Consider the following 22,174-nt stretch of genomic DNA (forward strand, 5'->3'; position numbering starts at 1 on the left):
TAGGAGCCACTATAAGTTTAATATTTTTTTTTTTATTTTTGGAATTTATATGTGTTTATAAAATGAGAAAAGAGAAAAATCGAAATATTAACTTAAGATCTAAACGAGTAAAGGAACTATAAACGTTTTAGGAGATTGTTTTAGTAGTCTTAAACGTTTTAACCCTTTTTTTGAGGGCCTTTCTAGTTCCTTCACTTTTAAAACACGAAAATTTTTACATAAAAAACATAAAAACTATATACAAATTATTTCCATAATCGTTTATTGCTTTTGGAAGACATAACTTACCCAAATATTTATTATATGTATTGGGTATAAATAGATTTTTCGGTTCATAGACATAGAAACGGAATGGTAAGAAGATTTTCACATCGGGTCTTTCCACTAAAACACTTTTATCCACAGCTTTAGCATTTTTCAAATTCGATACACATATAGCATCTGTACGTTTTCGATCACAAATGGCATCTAGAGGATTGAGTACCTGTGGACGAGTTAGATTAGAGATATTTTATGAAATTTTCAATTTAACTCAGGTTTTCTATTTTATAATTTACGAAATTATTTAGAAGTTAAAGTCTCACTTACTTGTCTTATGATTTCTTGAAAAGAACTTACTTGAGAGCTTTATTTTAAGTTCGGGTGCTGTTTATTTACATTGGAAGTATATGGGATGGGTACCAATTTTGCCCATTATTGGATATACATATACAATTTTGTCCTTTCTTATTAAGGATCTAAAATTATAGTTTTTAGTTTAAAAAAAATGGGTTATTAAAAACTTATACGCTCTATTTACACAATAGCAAATACTATGAAAGTTTCAATATCGATTACCACAATTTGGGCTCAGTATTAGAACTCCTTTACTTTTACAGAATAATACACGACAATAAATTTTTAGCCCAGAGACCAAAGTACACGTTTTTAAAGGAATCTGAATCTGATCTCAGCATATGTTTACATTATGTTATTGAACCTTTGCATATTAGTTTATTGGAAATCCCTAATGGCTATATTTGTTCGATACTTTGAAGGGTTCCGAGTAGAGTAGAGTAGAGTAGTGGAAAGAAACTCGATAATAAAGCTATAATATCACTATCTTTCTGCACCCAGAAAAGTTGCCGATTAAGCCTTGGTTCTTGATTTCTATGACTTTGAGAATAAAATATCTTTCTAGACTACTAAAAGATTATTGCTGAATTTTGACTACGACTTCCAGACATATACATAGATACATTTGTTTACTATAAACAAAATATCATTATTCGAAAATGTGCTACTGATTATATGGAGCCTGCTTTTTTAAATGATTGCAACGTTTTCATTAGACCTAAAAGCGTTGACGATTGCCCTCTGAATGACAGCGACGGACTTCTAACCGCATCGTTATAACAACAGATCAACTAGACCAAATCTTTAAAACTGTTACTTTCGACTAAACCATAAAATACCTAAAAACTTTGACGTTTCCTCTTTGAAAGACTGTGAAGGACCAGTTTTTCTAATCATGATCGAGAGTACGGTAATTTATTCAGACAGAGTTGCATGTTTACTCTCATTATTGGATACGGAAAATTTTAAATTTCGAAATATTTCCAAAATGATTATTTTTATAGATTACTACTCAACTAATAACCAAAAACTTGCCCTTATGGCCTAGTCTATGAAGTACTATAATGGCTGACCTTTGGACTAGAGTTTTAGCTTTCCTAGGGACTAGTGTGTAGAATAGTCTATGGACTTGTCTATTGAATAATCTATAGACTATACTTTTGACTCTCCTAGGGAGTAGTCTGTCAAGTTGTCTATGGACTTGTAATCTTTAGATTAGACTTTTGACTTTCCTGGAGACTAATCTGTCGAGTAGTCTATAGACTTATCTATTGACTATACTTTTGACTCTCCTAGGGACTTGTCTGCCGAGTAGTCTATTAACTAATCTTTAGATTAGACTTTTGACTTGCCTAGGGAGCAGTCTTTAGATTAGTCTGACTAGTGGTATATTGAAAATCTACTACTAAACCACTCTTATGACTGATCTTTGGACTAGACTTTTAGCTTTCCTAGGGACTAGTGTGTAGAGTAGTCTATGGACTTGTCTATTGAATAATCTATAGACTATCCTAGAGACTAGTCTTCTAAACTTTAGATTACACTTTTGACTTTCCTAGAGATTAGTTTGTCAAGTAGTCTATGGACTAGTCTATTGAATAATCTAAAGACTATCCTAGGGACAAGTCTGTCAAGGAGCCTATGGACTTTTTTATTGAGTAATTTTTAGATTAGACTTTTGACTTTCCTAGGAAGTAGTCTATTGATTAGTCTCTCTAGTAGTTTATTGACCACTCGACTACTTAACTACGCTAATGACTGACCTATGGACTACATCTTTAGCTTTCCTATCCTAGGGACTAGTGTGTCAATTAGTCTATGGACTTGTTTATTGAATTATCTAAAGACTATACTTTTAACTCTTGTAGAGACTAGTCTGTCGAGTAGTCTATGGATTTGTCTTTTGACTAATCTTTAGATTAAACTTTTGACTTTCCTAGATACTAGTCTTTCGAGTAGCCTATTGACTAGTCTATTGAATAACCTTAAGACTCTTCTAGGAACTAGTCTTTGGAGTAGTCTATGGACTTGTCTATTGACTAATCTTTAGATTAGACTTCTAGGAAGTAGTCTATTAATTAGTCTGTGTAGTAGTCTATTGACTAATCTGAACTGATCTTTGGACTAGACTTTTAGCTTTTCTATAGACTGGTTTGTAGAGTAGTCTATGGACTTGTTTATTAAATGATCTATAGACTATACATTTGACTCTCCTAGGGACTAGTCTGTCGAGTAGTTTATGGACTTGTCTATTGAGAATTTATATTAAACTTTTGACTTTCCTAGAGACTAGTCTGTCGAGTAGTCTATGGACTAGTCTATTGAATAATCATAAGACTTTCCTAAGGACTGTCGGGTAGACTATGGACTTGTTTATTGACTAATCTTTAGATTAGACTTTTGACTTTCCTAGGAAGTAATCTATTGATTAGTTTGTCCAGATGTCGTCTGTCGTATATTCTATTGACTCGAATAAAGACTAGCCTTTCGTTGTTTTATTGATAATTCTTTAGAATTTGAACTATTCTAGTTAACTAGTTACTGGAATAGTTATTGACTAGTGTATTGACAAATATACTATTTAGTTTATGGATTAGCAAATCCACTAGACTATTCATCTGTCTATTGAGTTGTCTATAACTAACTATTCCATTGATCAGTGTATCTGCTCTAGTCTCATGACTATGAATAAGTCTAAAGATTTAAATGATTTCTCTGTACACTAATCGCTAGTTTGTGGACTTGTCTATTAACTAGTGTATAGAGTAGCCGAAGCACAAGTTTTTTTTCTTAATTTATCAAGAGAGAAGGACAACATTACGATTCACCCAGAAAACTCTTTTAAGACCATAATATTCTTTACTTTGTTTTTAAATTTTTACAACTTTTGCAATATTTTTTTAAAGTTAACAAACAGCTGATGACCAGCTGTGCAGATGAGGCTACCTTACTGATTGTATCATGATGCGTTTTAGATTTAAAGTAAAATCAATTATTTAAAAAGAATTATAATAAATAATTCTAAATATTTTAGTAAATTTCGGTAAAAACAAGATTAAAGTCTCGGGAAAGGGATATAACAATAATCTTATTAACTAACTTAATAATTATTGTAATATTTGTATTTACAATAAACATACGAATGTATATATAATAGTGCAAACTTAAACGATGTAACGATTTTTCTTTTAATATAATTTATTTTGTTTTTATTTTATTTTAAAAATAATTAAATTTAATATTAACGGCAGTAATATTCGTATAAAAATATAATAATATTTAATATTTTACATGTCTTTATACAATTATCTCATTTGATTTTTATTTTATTCTTTTCTTTTTTTATATAATTATTAACATTTTTCAGAAAAAAAAAAACATAAAACAAAAATAATAAAAAAATTAACATTTAAATAAGCGGTGCAAAAATTAATACAAACAATTTGGGAAAACAGGCAAAAGGAAGGAGTATTTTAACAGGTAATAATATTTTTAAACATTTTTTACAAAAGTAAAAAAAAAACTTAAAAACAAAAAAAGTAATAATTATTAATTAACATAAACTATTGCAGTTCTGTATTTAAAAAATTAAAATAATAAAAATATACACTAAGAGAAAAGAAACAAAAATACATACAAGTACAAATTACTTAATAGATTTTATACACAGAGTGGAATAAAAGGAAATTTTGCAAATATTATATAATTATGAAAAAAGTTAAAGAAAATTTTCTTAATTTACAAACAAAAGAAATTTTTTAAATATTTTTAAAGGAAAAAAACATATTAACTATATTTTGTGGTAAAGTGTACTCGAGTTGAAAAAAATGTTTAAAAAATAATTCATAGTTTTATGACTATTGCGCCGGGAAATAATTATAAATAATTTCCTTAAAGTTTGTTTGAAATATATATAACAAAAGCTTAAATAAAAACAGCTTTGTGTTCTGTTATAAATAGCTTTTTTTCTACAAGTATGCAGCTAAAGTTGTTTTCTATTTAAGCTTTATACTAAGCCTTGGTTAAGCATCTCAGGCTTCCGTTATATTTCTTAAGCGCAAATAATAATAGTTATAAAATAATTTCAAATACATAATTGTATAGTCAGTGGATGGATATTAATTATTTACACCTAAATAGTGTTTACGTTTTATAATAGAAAGTCGTTATTTTAGCTTAAAGCTTAAACAAGCTTTAAAGCTTTTTTTAAAGTTTTGCTTTATAATAACATTTTCTTAGTTATTTTTCTACTTTGTTTTCGGTCAAGTTTTTGTTTTTTTTTTTTTGTTTCTGTTACATATAATACATATTTATTTGTTGTCTATGTCTTCTAAAAACTTTGTACATGTGTTCTATAGAAAATGATTCCATTCGTTATGTTATTGCTACAACAAATTTTCGTCTTCGTTTTAGGGAAAATCTAATTTGTTGTCAATCATTTTCTCTAACACCTAATTAGTTGTTATTTAGTTTAGTTTTTTTGTGTTGTTATAAGTTCTTTTTTGTTTTGTTTTGTTTTAATTGGTAGTTTTAATTAGTTTAATTAAAGTATTTAATTAATAGGTATAGGAGGCGTGTGATCACCACATGTTGGGAAACCTGGTGGTATTGGTGGCAAATCGGCATTTGTACCCACTTGCAAAATTAAATTCATACCAATAACAATATGGAACAAGAAATGACAATGGAATAGCCAGAAACCTAAAAGGACAATGAAAAATAGTGTTATATATATGTATTTATTAAACAAAATTGGTTTGTCTTTACACTTCAACTTACCAGGATTATCAGCTCTAAATCTTAATACCACATAACCATTGTTTGGCACCGCAATGGTATCTTTGGTGGGTGGTAAATTGTATTGTCTGTGCAAGAGACCACGTCTATCCAAATCCAAGGCATGTTTTAAGTTAATCTTTTTGACGTTGGTATCGGGCGAACGACCAATACCCACTACACTGAAACCGTAACCGTGCAAATGGAAGGGATGTGATAAGTTGGGTTGTTGGACTAAAAGAAAAAATTGAGAATTTAATAAAATTGATATAAAACTTTTTCTCGAGAATAGCATGGGATGATATATGAAAGAATATCTCTAGTTTTCCGTTAAAGTATCTGTTAACACGGCATCAGTTGACATCCATTCGATAATATGGAAGTGATCTCTGAACTAATGTGAATATAATTATTGCGAATTGGTTAGTCTCTCTCAATAAGGCAGCGTAACTTCTGACGTGGATGTCAAAAATTTGGGGATGAGTAGAAAATGTATCGAAATATTGGAACTAAGAAATTTACTAACTAACTAACTAACTAACTAACTAACTAACTAACTAACTAACTAACTAACTAACTAACTAACTAACTAAGTAAATAACTAAATAACTAACTAGCTAACAAACTAACTAACTAAATAACTAACTAACTAACTAACTAACTAACTAACTAACTAACTAACTAACTAATTAATTAACTGAGATAGATAGATAGATAGATAGATAGAAAGATAGACAGACAGACAGACAGACAGACAGACAGACAGACAGACAGACAGACAGATAGATAGATAGATAGATAGATAGATAGATATATAGATCGATAGATAGATAGATAGATAGATAGATAGATAGATAGATAGATAGATAGATAGATAGATAGATAGATAGATAGATAGATAGATAGATAGATAGATAGATAGATAGATAGATAGATAGATAGATAGATAGATAGATAGATATATAGATATATAGAAAGATAGATAGATATATAGATAGATAGATAGATAGATAGATAGATAGATAGATAGATAGATAGATAGATAGATAGATAGATAGATAGATAGTTAGATAGATAGATAGTTAGATAGATAGATAGATAGATAGATAGATAGATAGATAGATAGATAGATAGATAGATAGATAGATAGATAGATAGGTAGGTAGGTAGATGTTTCGTGTTTTTAAGTAATCAGTAAAGTTATGTATTATCTTAGTTTAACTGAGTGTTAAACTATTAAACTTAAGTTGTAAGTGAGAACACACAATCAAGAAAAACAATAAAATAATTTATACAGAAAAAGAAAAACTTAATATATTAAATACATAGTAATTTTCTGATTTCTTTTATTGATATTATTACTGTTTTTAATGTTTATTTATATTTTTTCTAAAATTTTTCAATTTACAAAAGTAATATTTGCAAAAAACAGCTGTTCATTGTTTATGTTCTTGACTGATCAAAGACCAATAACTGAAAAACACAATCATCGGTTAAAGTCCGCCTAAATTTGTTCCGAGTTTAATCTAACAGCAAGTTAAACTTAGTTTAACTTAGTAGTAAGAAACCCGCCCTAACTATTCTTAATTTAAGTTATTTCAATATTTTGAATATAATTTATATAGATCGTATTATTTCTTCCTTTAATCATGACCTCCTTTACCTTTGGAAGTTTTTTTTTTTAAACAAAACTTAGTTAAACTAAAATTCTCACCCTACCCAAATAGCAAATGTTTATATAGTTTATTAAGTATTTATTAAAATAAAACTGGGTTTGGTTTTCTAACAAACCATAGTCAATAATCCCCTGGTAAAGAATAGTGTTGTTGTTTTTTTGTTTTGCTGTTCAGTTAAACTAGAGCACTTTGCATTTAGTTAGTAACTCCTAACTTTTCATATTGTTTGAAAATTATAGTTTTTATTTATTGAGTTTTTCAATCAGAAAACTAAGAAAAAACTATTTTTGTTTATAAATATAAAAAAAACACAATCATACTCGTAATATTAAATGACCGGCAATAATAACAAACATATAAATTATAGTTATTATAAAAATGTGTTGGTTTCTTTAAAGGCCACTTTACACGATCACACTTTACGTACGTAAAGTCTAATGAAATGAAATTCCATTCGTATACTTAACAGAAAAGAGAATAAAAATCTACACGATTGGTATTTAACAATAACAAAGTAGGGTTCTATAGTTGAAACGAAAAGTCGACTTTTCGACTTTTTTCGTTTAGTTAAAAGTCGACTTTATGACTTTTTGCATTTTATGAAAAGTCGATTTTTCGACTTTTCGCCTTTTTTCATTTAATTAAAAGTCGACTTTTTTACTTTTCGACTATAAGTATTTTATAAATAGTCGACTTTTCGACTTCTTGAATTTTTTCGTCTTTTTCCGACTTTTGGACAATTTTCGAATTCTTTCGACTTTTTTCGTATATTTTTTGACTTTTTTCGAGTTTTTCCGACTATTTTAGAGTTTTTCACTTTTTTTTTTTAAAGATTTTCGACTATTTTTGACTTGTTTCAATAATTTTCGACTTTTTTCATTTAATTAAAAGTCGACTTTTATACTTTTTGACTATAACTATTTTATAAATAGTCGACTTTTGGACTTTTTGAATTTTTTCGTCTTTTTGCGACTTTTCGACTTTTTGACTATTTTTGACCTTTTTCGACAATTTTTTTTACATTTTTTTTGAGTTTTTCCGACTATTTTAGAGTTTTTGACTTTTTTCCACTTTTTTAAGATTTTCGACTATTTTTGACTTGTTTCTACAATTTTCGACTTTTTTCATTTAATTAAAAGTCGACTTTTATACTTATCGACTATAAGTATTTTATAATAGTCGACTTTTTAAATTTTTTCGTCTTTATTCGTCTTTTTTCGACTTTTTGATTATTTTCGACTTCTTTTGACATTTTGCCACTATTTGTTGACTTTTTTCGAGTTTTTTCGACTATTTTAGAGTTTTTGACTTTTTTCCACTTTTTTTAAGATTTTCGACTATTTTTGACTTGTTTCTACAATTTTCGAGTTTTCGACTTTTTGTGACTTTTTAACTTTTTACGACATTTCGACTTTATTCAACTTTTTTCGATTATCGACTTTCAGACTTTTCGACTTTTATTAACAAAGTCGACTTTTCGACTTTTTTCACAAACCATAGTCGAGTTATCGACTTTTTTGGAACAAAATTGTCGACTTCGACTTTTTTCGACAAAAAGTCGATTGTTCGATAATTCGAAAGTCGATTTATAGAACCCTATAAGAAAGTAAGATGGAAACAGCTGTTTCACTTGTTTTGTATGTTTTTAAGTAAAAATACATCCCTGATCTAATGCGAGCTGCTTGTTTTTTGAACCATTTCAAAAAATAAAGAGAGCCATATGACTGTAAAATTGTCTATCTGTATTCTCTCTCAATGTGTGATGGTTTCATTACATATTGCGTTTAGACGATCCCATCCATACTCTTCTAACAAAAATTTTGACAGATCATATAACTTGTGTGATCGTGTAAAGCCGGCTTAAGATTGAAGTTGTATTGTGTTTTGCTTTGTTTTTATTTTTTCTTTGTACTTTATGATTATTTCTTTCTAAGTGTTAGACAGTATTGTAATTTTCCCGCGAAAATTTATTTTTTGTTATTGAAAATTTATTTTATTATTTAAAACTCAATAATGGAAAATGCGTTGGAGTTTATATGATTTTCTGATTTTAATAATTGTATTTAGTTGTTGCTATTGAGTTTTTTTCGTTAGGGCAACGGAAACATTTAAAAACTGTTGTTACCTTTTTGCAATTACGCGGAGGTGTAATTATGTACAATTGTTTAAAATTTTTTTTATTGTTTTGATTGTTTTGAACTTAAAAAGGAAGGAACTAGAATATTTTATAGATGATGAAATGTACTATTATAATATTAAGGGTATTCATAATATGTCACTTACCTTCATCAACGAGAACAACTTCAACAACAGCATTCAAGGGAATATCAATTTTATGAGTACACATACAATTAGGACCACAATCAGCTGGTCTATTATCACCGTTACAAAACTGTTCAGGATTAATATCATTGAATTGAGAAGTTAAGGGTGCAGGTGCCGATAGATAAGAAATTTCATCGATCAATGAAATAACATGATCACCAGTAGGAGCAACTAAAATAAAAATTAATATTAATAAGATTTAAGATTTGCTATCCCTCCCCTCCCTTTAAAACTTACCTAAAAATCTGTTATAGGTGTTGGGCTGGAACAATTCTTCGGGTCTGTACAAATAGAAACGGAAGGGCAAGAAGATTTTTACATCGGGTTTTTCCGCCAAAATGCCACGATCAATTTCCAAAGCATTTTTCAATTGACTCACACAAATGGCATCATTACGTTGGGTATTACATTGGGCATCCAAAGGATTCATAACCTTTTTTGTTTTTTTTTTTTTTTTAAATTTCATTTTTTTTTGTATATTATGTCGTGGGGTCATAGTTCAAGTTGTAGTGCAATTTATAACCAGTTTTGTTTTATTTTTATAATTTTTAAACATTTTCATTTGAATTTTTTTGTTTGAAAAAAAGCATTTAGTGCATATTTACATGGTTTGATTTTTTTTTAGAACAAGCACCGTTTTTCAGGTGTTGTGGGTTTTTGTTTAAATTTATTTTTAAGGTGTTGTTATATATAGGTGGGTTTTTTATTTTATTTTACAAAAGGGTTTAAGGTTTATTTTTTTTTTGGTGTTGGTTGGTAGTTGTGGTAAAGGTGGTTTATATTTTACATGGAATTAAAAAAGAGAAATATTTGTTTAAAAACAAAACATTATAAAAGGTTTTTAAATATATTACAAGGTTTTTTATTATAATTATTTACAAAATTATCTATATTATTTATTAATAAATAATTATAAAAATTATAAAGATAATGTAAATATTTAACTTTCAATGTAAAGAAAATGTTTGTTAAATTTTGAATTTTTAGAAAATTTTTCTAAATTTGTGATAGTACATACACTAGTCTTTAGAATAATGAATAGACTAGTTAAATGAGTAGTTATATTTAATAGCTAATATATAGCCTAATAGACTAGTCAATAGACTAATCTATAGTCCATTGATTAGTCAACAGACTAGTTCTTAGACTAGTCCATAGATCAGTTCATAGATTAGATAATAGACTAATCTATAGCCCAGTTTATAGAACAGTCATTGTATCAGTCTTAAACCTAGTTTATTGACTAGTCAATAGACTTGTCAAAGCACTTGTCAGTAGATTATTTATCAGATCAATATTACTAGTCATAGACTAGTAATTCGACTAGACCATAGACTAGTCAATATACCAGATCATAGGCTAAGTAGTTAGTAGACTAGTCAATATACTATAGAGTTGTCAATAGTTCATGGACTAGTCAATACACCAACCATAGACGAGTCAATTGAATAGGTTAGTTAGTAGACTAATCAATATACTAGTCATAGATCAATATACTAGTCGACTTCTATATGGTATACTAGTATACCATCGACTAGTCAATATACCAGACCATAGACTAGTTAGTAGACTAGTCAATATACTATAGAGTTGTCAATAGTTCATGGACTAGTCAATACACCAACTATAGACGAGGCAATTGAATAATCTATAGACTAATATAAAGCCTAGACATTGACAAGTTCATAGACTAGTAAATATATCAATTTAGTTAGTAGACTAGTCAATATACTATATAGTTGTCAATAGTTCATGAACTAGTCAATACACCAGATCATAGACTAGGCAATTGAATAATCTATAGACGAGGCAATTGAATAATCTATAGACTAATCTCAAGCCTAGACATTGACAAGTTTATAGACTAGTTAATATATAAATTTAGTTAGTAGACTAGTCAATATACTATATAGTTGTCAATAGTTCATGAACTAGTCAATACACCAGATCATAGACTAGGCAATTGAATAATCTATAGACTATTCTAAAGCCTAGTCATTGACAAGTTAATAGACCAGTTTATAAACTAGACAATATATCAATCTATTACCAAGTCCATAGACTAGTCAGTAGACTATTCAACAGACTAGTCAATAGACTAAAATGACAAATTAGAAAACTAATCAATAGACTGGACCATTTATTAGTCATTCCAAAGACTAGTCAATAGATTGGTTTATAATCTGATTTGTAGACTAGTCAATAGACTAAAACACAAAATAGTAAATAGATTAGTTCATAGACTAGTCAATAGACTAATCCAAAGACTAGTCAGAATACTATTCAATACAATCTAATTAATAGACAACTCCACTAGACTAGTTTATAGACTAACCCATAGACTAGTCATTAGATTAGTTCCTAATCTGATTCATAGACTAGTCAATAGACTATTCCAGACACTAGTCAACACATTAAAACACAGAATAGTAAATAGATTAGTCCATAGACTAGTCAATAAACCAGTCAATAGTTAATCAATATATATTAATTTGTAGCATATTCCATAGACTAGTCAAAAGACTAATCAATAGATTGGACCATATACCAGTCAATAGACTAATCAAAAGACTAGTCAAAATACTATGCAACATACTAATGAATAGACAACTCCAAAGACTAGTCAATAGACTACCCCACACACTAGTCAATAAATTAGTTTATAATATGATTCTATTCAACAGATTCCATTAATAATATTATTTAATAGACTAAATTATGAACCAAACAATAGACTAGTTAATAGACTAATCGAAAGACTAGACAGTAGACTGTTCAACAGACTAATTAATAGAATAGGGAGTAGATTAGTGTACAGACTAATCTAAAGTATAGTCAAGAGACTATTTGTAGCATGGCCAAGTCCATAGACTAGTCAAAGAACTAGTTTATGGACTAATCAAAAGACTAGACAGTAGACTATTCAATAGTCAGACTAATCAATAGAATAAGGAGTAGATTAGTTTACAGACTAATCTAAAGTATAGTCCAGAGACTAGTCTTTATACTATTCCACAGGCTGTTCAATAGACTAGTCCACAGATTAGTCGATAGACAAGTCAGTAGACTAGTTAATAGACTAATCTATGGCCAAGTCCATAGACTAGTCAAAGACTTCTCAATAGACTAATCAGTAGACTAGATCATATACTAATTAATAGGTTCAGAAGACTAGTCCATAGACTAGTTAAAAGTCAAATCTATAGCCTATTCCTAGACTAGTTTATAGAATAGTCTGTAAGCTATTCAATAGACTAATCAATAGGCTATTCCACAGACTGTTTATAGACTCTTGACTAGTCCATGTTTTAGTCAATGCTCCAGACCTTAGACTAGTCTACAGAATAGAAAGTGAACTACTGCATAGACTAATCCAATCACTAATCAATACAGTAGTTTATAGACTAGTCCATTAACTACTTAATAAGTAGCAAGAGTAGTAGTAGTCCTTAGACATATTTTCTTCTTTCATATATTTACATTATCTTTAATAATTTATATTAAACAAAAAACTTAAACTTTAAATAAAAAAATGAAATGAAAACCAGTACTTACCTTTAAACTATAGTTTAAAATGAATTCAAACTCTTTGTTAAAATAAATGAAATGAAATATAGTAATCGAAAAAAATAACTTAAATTAAACCTTCCTACATAGAAGGTGTCTAACTTTATAGGCTGCCATTAAAATTAAACATCATTTAGCAACTGATCTAATCAATTTTATTAACAAAACATGCCTTAAAAATCACAAAAATTAGCCAAACATTAGTTTTCCCTCCCCAAAAACTATAAAATTTTTAGCCGAAAAAAATAATATTAACAATTTAAGCCCACGTTAAGCGATAAAACTGATCTTTTAAACAAAATCAATGATTTAGCAATAAATACTTCAACAAATCCTACTCTAACTGTAAAAGAAAAAAATCCTAACATAACTTTAAACAACAATTAAGCTATTATTCTATTAACTATAAACTATTTTATGAGTTTTTTTTTGTTGTTGCCAATAACAATTTGAATACTATTTATGCTTAGTTTAACTTTACCTACATAGACATAACAAGTTCTAATCTAACTATTTACTACATTTTGTTATACATAATATTAAGTTAATTATTTAAGACAAAAAAATAACATTTTATTCTACACTTACCACACCCTGTGGTATGCCAACATCATAAGTTGGTGGCGCTGATGCTGGTTGATAGGGTCCGCGAGCATAACGCAATATGGCCAATTGTTGTGCACGTCTGATACCACATTCACCTAAACCTCTCAATTGTATCCAATAAGCACCAACTGGTTGATCGGCTGTTATAATAAAATCATAACGTTCACCTGTAAGATGATAAAGAAAAAAAATTGTGTGTTTTTTTCTATTAATTATACTTTAGTCAATTAAACTTGAGTTGTGAGAAAATTTCTTTAACATGCAATAGAAAATGACATCTTATAAGATCGTTTATTTATGTTAATACATACATATAATGATAGGGCTTTCAGAATCGAATGTATATCATAAACTTTTAAAGTTTCAACCAATTATTTAGTTAGAGAAATCTATGGACTAATAAATAGAAAAGTTTATAGTTTAGTCTCTTAGGGCGGGTTTCTTACTTCTCAGTTAAACTAGGCTTAACATGCTGTTAGATTAAACTCGGAACAAACTTAGGCGGACTTTAACCGATGATGAAAAACACGAAACATATATTAAACCAGGTTTAACCAAAGAATGACGATTATCTTTATTAGAAAAACTCGCCCTTAGTCAAGTTTTTGAACTAGTGTATAGTTCAGTTTATTAAGTAGTCTATTAACAAGTGTATGGACTAATCTATAGATAAGTCTATGAGCTAATTTATAGTCAAGTTTATGGTATAGTCTGCAGTCAAGTTTATGGGCAAGTCTATAGATTAGTCTACTAACATAGATAGGCCTAGTCTATAGACAAGACTATGAACAAGTTTATGGACTTGACTATGGCTAAATCAATGTACCAGTCTATGAACAATTCTATGGACTAGTTCATGGCCATGTGTATGAAGTAGTCCATAGACCTCTATATGGACTGAGTTATATAGAAGTCTGTGGGTTGGTCTATAGTCAACCCCATGTCTATGGACTAGTCTAAAGAGTTATGTATGGATTTGTTAATATATAGGGCTATAGACTAGTTTATAGACAAGACTATGAATTAGTCTATAGGTATGTCAACGTACCAGTTTATAAACAAGTCTATAAAGAAGTCAGTGGACTAGTCTATAGATTGGTCTAAGGACACTTGTGTATATTAGTCTAAAGACAAGTTGTCTATGGACAAGTGTTATAAGTAGTGTATAGACATCTATATGTACTGATATATCTATATAGAAGTCTATGGGGTCTATAGTCAATCCTATGGACAAGCATATCTATGGACTAGTTTATAGGCAAGATCATAAATTAGTCTATGTGGACTAATCTATGTAAAAGTCTATTTAATAGTCCATGGACTTGTCTATAGATGTGTTTATGTACTAGTTTATAGACAAGTCTATAAAAAAGACTGTGGACTAGTCTATAGATTAGTCTAAGGACACGTTTGTCTTAAGAAAAGTTCATAGGCAAGCCTATTGACTAGTCTAACTAAAAATCAGCATATGGAGTAGTCTATAGACTTATATATAGACTAACCTATAGAGAAGTATATGGACTAGTCTACAGATTGGTCTAAGGACACTTTTGAATATTAGTCTATAGACAAGCTTGTAGGCCAACCTATACACTAGTCTAAAGGAAAGTCCATAGGCCAGCGTATTGGCTATTTTATAAAAATTCTGTAGGCCAGCCTATGGACTAGTCTATAGACTTATATATAGACTAACCTATATATAGATAAACCTATAGACTAGTATAAAGGTCAGCCTGTAGACTATTTTTTAGATAAGTAAATTTTTAGTTTAAAGACAAGCCTTCGGACTAGTTTATTGAATAATCTGTTAACTAACCTATGGACTAGTTTAGTAACAATATTGGGGATTAGGCTATGAACAAGTCTATTAACTGATCTTCAGACTAGTTAATTAACAAGTATATGTATATACTAGCTTCTGGACAAGTCTATAAACAAGTATTTGGATTTATCTTTAGAATGGTCTATCGAGTAGTCTATTTACTAGTTTATTAACAAGTCTGTGGCAGCCTTACTCTATTATAAAGACTAGGGACTAATCTTAAGCCTTGTTTACTAATCAGTGTAATGGATTACTATTTGGGCAGGTCCATAAACTACAATATATATGGATAAACATATGAACAAGCCAAAGTAGTAACCCATGCACATATTAATCTATATATAACTATAAGGACTTAGTAAGGGACTTGCCTAAATAGAAGATTAGGAGTAGTATGTTAACTAGTCTATGGATTGAACTGTAGAAAACTTATCAAAAATTTACAATTTTTTAAAAAAGATCCAATGACAGTGCTTTAATATAATGCAATCTTAAAAAGTGGAATCTATATTTCACGATTTATTTAAGAACACTTCACAAGATAACACTTTACGTATTTAAAGTTTAATAAAAAAGTAAAATTAGATTCCATCCCCATAACAAAAAAAAAAAGAATAAATTTGATTTATATTTTTTGTGTTTACACGATTGGTATAAAACAATAATAAAATAAGATGGAAACAGCTGTTTCACGTTTTTTGTATGTGTTTACATAAAAATGCATCCCTGATCTAATGAGACCTGCTTGTTTTTTGAATCAATCAAATTAAAAAATGAGAGAGAATTGACAAATTTTTCATCCCTAATTTCTCTTAATGTGTGATGGTTTTTACCTATTACTTTTAGACGATCCCATCCGTACTCTTCTAAACAAAATTTTGACAGATCATATTTCATGTGTGATCATGTAAAGCTGGCTTTATCGATTCTGTTAAATTTATTGCTCTTTGTAAAATTTCCGTTTTAAAAATAAATTTTTTGTATTTGAATTTCAAATTTTGCTAATTTTGATTTTGTTTTAGAGTGATTTATTGAAAATTTCCCATATATGCTAATAATCTAGATGACTTTGTATTCCAGGAAATATTTACATATTTATCATTTCAATTACTTGTCTTCTTAAGCTTAAATTTGTAATTAAAAAACAACATAATTACTATAGAAATTCAAATAAAATTCATTTGTGAATGCAACCACATTTTAGCAAAATTTCCATTCAAAAATACATTTTAAATTAAAACCACAAAATTGAACAATAAACAAATAAAAACATTAAATAATAATAATACTATACTATACTAACGAAAGTATTGATTGCAATTATAATACAAAGACTCTATGCCGCACACAATTTTTTGCGGCTCTAGCCGCCAGCTTTAATGAATTTGAAATATTTATACCCTACACCACTTTAGTGGCGAGGGTATATTGGGTTTGTGCTGATGTTTGTAACATACAAAGAATACCAATCGGCTTAGAATCATTTTTTGAGTCGATTAAGCTATGTCCGTCCGTCTGGCTGGCTGGCTGTCCATGTAAACCTTGTGCGCAAGTACAGGCCGCAATTTTCAAGATAATTGGATGAAATTTGGCACACACGCTTCTTTTGGCCCATGGACGAAGCCTATTGAAAATGGTTAAAATCGGTCCATTATTTCGACTAGCCCCATACAACCGTACCCCCCTTTTGGCTTATAATTTATTTAAATGATCTATTATGTTAACAAAACTTAGTTTTATAGAACTTTAAATGACACTACTGATTTCTGTAGTGATCGGGCTTCATTTGATCCCCCATACAAACTCCCCTTTAAGAAAATGACTTAAAGGTCAAAGTTCACTTACAAACACTAATAACACTTTTAAATTCTAGATAAATAATATTGAAGAAGACTTAACTCCCCCTACCAACATTTTTAAGTATAGGGCCATATTTTGCCCTACTCCCCTTTGAGCCCTCTTAAAAAAATCTCTTTTTTTGCCAAAAAAAGTAAAAATATTCCGAAATAAAGTTAAAATACAAACCAAATGCTTTATTTTTTTTTAATAATCCCCATTTTTAACATACATACTGACTGGTGTAGGGTATCATATGGTCGGCTACGCCCGACTATACATTCATAATTGTTTATGACAAATGTAATAGAAGTAGCAAAACGTAGGCCGTCGAGCTACCGCCATAATATTAAGATATACTAAATGAAATTGTTACAAATACAAGATTAAATTATTTCTTATTACTCATTTAAACAAAATTATTTGTTATAAATTAATTATTATTAAAATTGTTGGGGATTTTTTGTTAGTAAGGGGTTTTACGTTTGTATTAAAGATTTATTTTTGGATTATTTTAAGGGAAATTGAAATTTTTATAAATTTAAATGTAATTTTCTTATTTAATGTTAAAAATATGATTCGTGTAATTATCTTGTCACATTTGTTTAAATAACATTTTTTGATTAAGTTAGTAGATTAATGTTGTCGAAGTGTTTTTGCGTTTGAAAGTTTTCTTTAAGGTTTCAATATAGATTTGTCAATCTAATTGATGGCTGATTGATGTTGATGGATTAGTTTTTGAGTTGTCAGTTGGAAATTATTTCCTTGTTACTTTTTATTTTAGAAAAAAATGTTGGAAACAGAGCAATTAGTTGGTATTAGCAAATGTTCATTATGAAATGTACTATTTCGCTCATTAGGAAAACAAATTGTCTCACACCCAGTCTTAACTTATAGTTAATTAGTAAATGTATATGTTTTATTGAAGATTTAACGATAATTTTATATAAATATATGTTCATATTACTCATGCGGACGAAATAGGCGTGAGAACTATTTGAAGTAAAAGTTTAATTGATCTTGCAGCTAATTCGAGAGGATTAAAGAAAATACAATTCATAGTAATACTACTATTTGTGAGTACTGAACCTGATAAAGTTTTCTATAGAAAAGTGATCAATGACAAATGGTTCCATTGAAACTGATGTTTTCAATAGAAAATAGATCATTGGTATTTTTCTTATAGAAGAGTGATGGATGATAAATTTTCTTTTATAAAAAACAGCTTGATGATAATGCTTTCTATAGAACAGTGATCGATGATAAAGTTTTCTATAGAATACTAAACGATCAAACTGATCGATAATAAAGTTTTTAAAGAACAGTGATTAAAAATCAAATTTTCTATAGAAAACAAATCGATGATTAAGTTTCATAAAGAAAACTGATCGATGATTAAGTTTCTATAAAAAAGTGATCTATTAAAAAGTTTTCTAAAAAGTACTGATCAATGATAAAGTTATCTTTATATAACTGATTAATGATAAAGTTTTCTATAGTAAACTAATCGATGATAAAGTTTTCTATTTAAAAGTGATCGATGATAAAGTTTTTATAGAAAACTGATGGATGATAAAGTGTTCCACAGAAAACTGATCGATGATAAAGTTTTATATAGAAAAATAATCGATAATTAAGTTTTCTATAGATAACTGATCGATGATAAAGTTTTCTATAGAAAACTGATCCATGATAAAGTTTTCTATAGAATACTGATCGATGATAAAGTTTTCTATAAAAAATTGATCGATGATAAAGTTTTCTATAGAAAACTGATCGGTGAAAAAGTTTTCTATAAAAAACAGATCAATAATAAAGTTTTCCGTAGAAAAATGATCAATGATAAAGTTTTCTGTAGAAAAATGATCGATGATAAAGTTTTCTATAGAAAACTGATCAATAATAATGTTTTCTATAAAAAAACTGATCAATGAAAAAGTTTTCTAAAGAAAAATGATCGATGATAAAGTTTTCTATAGGAAAATTATAGATGATAAAGTTTTCTGTAGAAAAGTGATCGATGATGAAGATTTCTATAGAAAACTGATCGATGATAAAGATTTTTATTAAAAACATGATCGGTGATGAAGTTTTTTATAGAAAACTGATTGATGATTAAGTTTTTTATAGAAAAATGATCGATGATTATGTTTTCTATATAAAACTGATCGATGATGAAAATTTCTATAGAAAACTGATCGATGATAAAGATTTCTATAAAAAAACTGATCGATGATTAAGTTTTCTATAGAAAAATGATCGATGTTAATGTTTTCTATCTAAAACTGATCGATGATAAAGTTTTCTATAGCGAAATGATCGATGATTAAGTTTTCTATTGAACAATTATGGATGATAATGTTTTTTACATAAAACTGATCGATGATAAAGTTTTCTATAAAAAACTGACGATGATTCAGTTTTTTATAAAAAACTGATAGATGATATAGTTTTTATATCATCGATCATCGATGATAAAGTTTTCTATTGAAAACTGACGGATGATAACGTTTTCTTTAGACAACTGATTGATGATTTAGCTTTCTATATAAAAAACATTATTAGTCAACAACATTTCTATAAAAAACTGATCTATAAAAATAAAACTAATTTTTGAACATATTCATCATCGAGTAAAGCCTGTTGGATCCTTAATTTGATTTGACTTAATGATAAATTTTTTATGCTTCGTGTTACTGAGTAAAGGGTTTAACAATATAATAAATTATTAATTAAATAAATAAATATATAAATATTTTGTTTTGTTTACTAACAAAAAGAATGATATTAATACAAATAATAACAATAATAAAAACAAATTGTTATTAATAATCAAGAAATAAATCTCTTAGATATTTTTTTTTCACTTTCAATTACATTTTTCATTGGACAATTTATCTTAAATAAATTCAACAAATGTTGTACAATTTAGTTGTTAGAAAAATAATTATCATTTGTTAGAAAAATAATTATCATTTACTTCTTGTTATAGTTCACTTTTTTTTTAAACATTTTCTAGTTTAAGCTTTAAAATAAAGGGCGTTTTAAAAATAAAATAAAAAACTATATTTTTAAATTGTAGTTTTATCTTTAACTTAATTAACAACTTGACTCAACGTCTCTGTCACTATTATGACAAATAGAGTTTAACGCTAAATTTGTTACAATAATTCATAATTTTAGTGCATTTTGCCACAAAAAAAGGTGGCAATGTTATTGTTTTGTAAACTTTTATATTATTAAGTGATTAACTTAGATTTTAAAGTCATGGTCATGGTATTAATTCCATAACATTTTCTTCATTAATTTTCAAAGTCATATTTAATAGTTAATAAGTTTAGCTCTGAATCTATATAATTATTAATTAGTAGAAAGAAATGTCAAGGTTTCGTTGCAAATTAGGAAGGGCTGAGTTTAGATAACGACTTATGTAATTTCAGGTTGGTTGTGGAAGGCGTGTGTTTTTGCATTGAGGTTAAGATTGAAAGAAGGATGTATATTAAATGAGATTTTACGAAATACATTTAAGACGCTTCCGAGGTCCTTGTCAAGGAAAAGATTTTAATGGAAATGCCTTATGTAGCGATCTGTTAAGGAAATCGCCAACTCCTCAAAAACTCCCTTAAATTTAATAAGTTTATGAAAATTTATTAGAAATACAAATAAAAATTTAATATTTAAATTTTTCGTGAATATTCCAGGAACTTATTATTCTGAGGTTCCTATAAGTATGCTATTTCTATTAAAGTTAACATTGTATTTACCAAAAATTGCATACTTTAGGACTGTTATAAAAATTGGCATTACAAATGTTTTGAGAGTAATATTATCACATAATAGATCTAAATAGAGTTAAAATGTCATTATATGGAAGGAGCTACCCATATCTAAGATCTTTACAGTTTCTAGAAGTTAATATTTTCCTTGTCAATATTTCATATTGCATACTTTAAGGCAAGTTATAACAATCTGAGTTCCAAATGTTTTGTCAGTAATATTATCACATAATAAATCTAAGTACAGTTAAAATGTCATTCCATGAAAGAAGCTACCCATATCTAAGATCTATACAATTTCTAGAAGTTCATACATTTTCCATTCAACATTTCAATTAAAGTTCTTTTAAAACCATGTGCAACAAGCTGCAGCAGTATGCTTCAATTTATATTACATTTTATTGATTTCATTTTATTTATTTTACAGCAAATTTTTCTCTATTTGCTTTTGTAAGTATTCATTTTTTATTGTAAAATTTTTCACTTTTTTTTCCTAAAACAACGTGTTGTTATTTAAAGAAATCATGCATTTTATTAAATGAATTTTTTTAACAACAAAAAACAATTGGTGCATAATATCTAGTACAATCAATACAAGCGCAAAAATAAAAAAAAAACTAATAAGTAAAAGTGTTAAGAAAATTAGATAAACAACGACTTGTTAAAATGCTAAATAATTGATCGATGTTATTGTATATATATATATATTGATGATAAAGTTTGATAAAGGCGGATCAAAGATAATGTTTGCTAAAGAAAACTGATCGATTACAAAGTTATCATTAGAAAATTGATTGATGTAAAAGTTTTCTATATAAAACTGATCGATGATAAAGTTTTCTATAGATCGATGATAAAGTGTTCTATAGAAAACTGATCGATGATAAATTGTTCTATAGAAAACTGATCGATGATAAAGTGTTCTATAGAAAACTGATCGATGATAAAGTTTTCTATAGAAAACTGATCGATGATAAAGTTGTCTATAGAAAACTGATCGATGATAAAGTTGTCTATAGAAAACTGATTGATGATAAACTTGTCTATAGAAAACTGATCGATGATAAAGTTTTCTATAGACAACTGATCGATGATAAAGTTTTCTATAGACAACTGATCGATGATAAAGTTTTCTATAGAAAACTGATCGATGATAAAGTTTTCTATAGAAAACT

The 22,174-nt window shown here is 28.1% G+C and overlaps 1 protein-coding gene across 1 annotated transcript in view; it reads right to left on the reverse strand.

Annotated features, from left to right (window-relative positions):
• Window positions 1-22,174, reverse strand: part of LOC111688150 — a 32,643-nt gene that overhangs the window by 4,929 nt on the left and 5,540 nt on the right. Inside the window, exons 3-9 of the mRNA XM_046954129.1 lie at window positions 13,548-13,732; window positions 9,630-9,825; window positions 9,351-9,563; window positions 5,395-5,625; window positions 5,171-5,316; window positions 289-484; window positions 1-9 (exon numbers count right to left, since the gene is read on the reverse strand). The exon at window positions 1-9 is cut by the window's left edge and continues 581 nt beyond it. Of these exons, the coding sequence (XP_046810085.1) occupies window positions 1-9; window positions 289-484; window positions 5,171-5,316; window positions 5,395-5,625; window positions 9,351-9,563; window positions 9,630-9,825; window positions 13,548-13,732 (1,176 nt within the window). The remainder of the gene's footprint in view (window positions 10-288; window positions 485-5,170; window positions 5,317-5,394; window positions 5,626-9,350; window positions 9,564-9,629; window positions 9,826-13,547; window positions 13,733-22,174) is intronic.

This window comes from Lucilia cuprina, chromosome 6, assembly GCF_022045245.1.
Source record: "Lucilia cuprina isolate Lc7/37 chromosome 6, ASM2204524v1, whole genome shotgun sequence".
Classification (NCBI taxonomy): domain Eukaryota; kingdom Metazoa; phylum Arthropoda; class Insecta; order Diptera; family Calliphoridae; genus Lucilia; species Lucilia cuprina.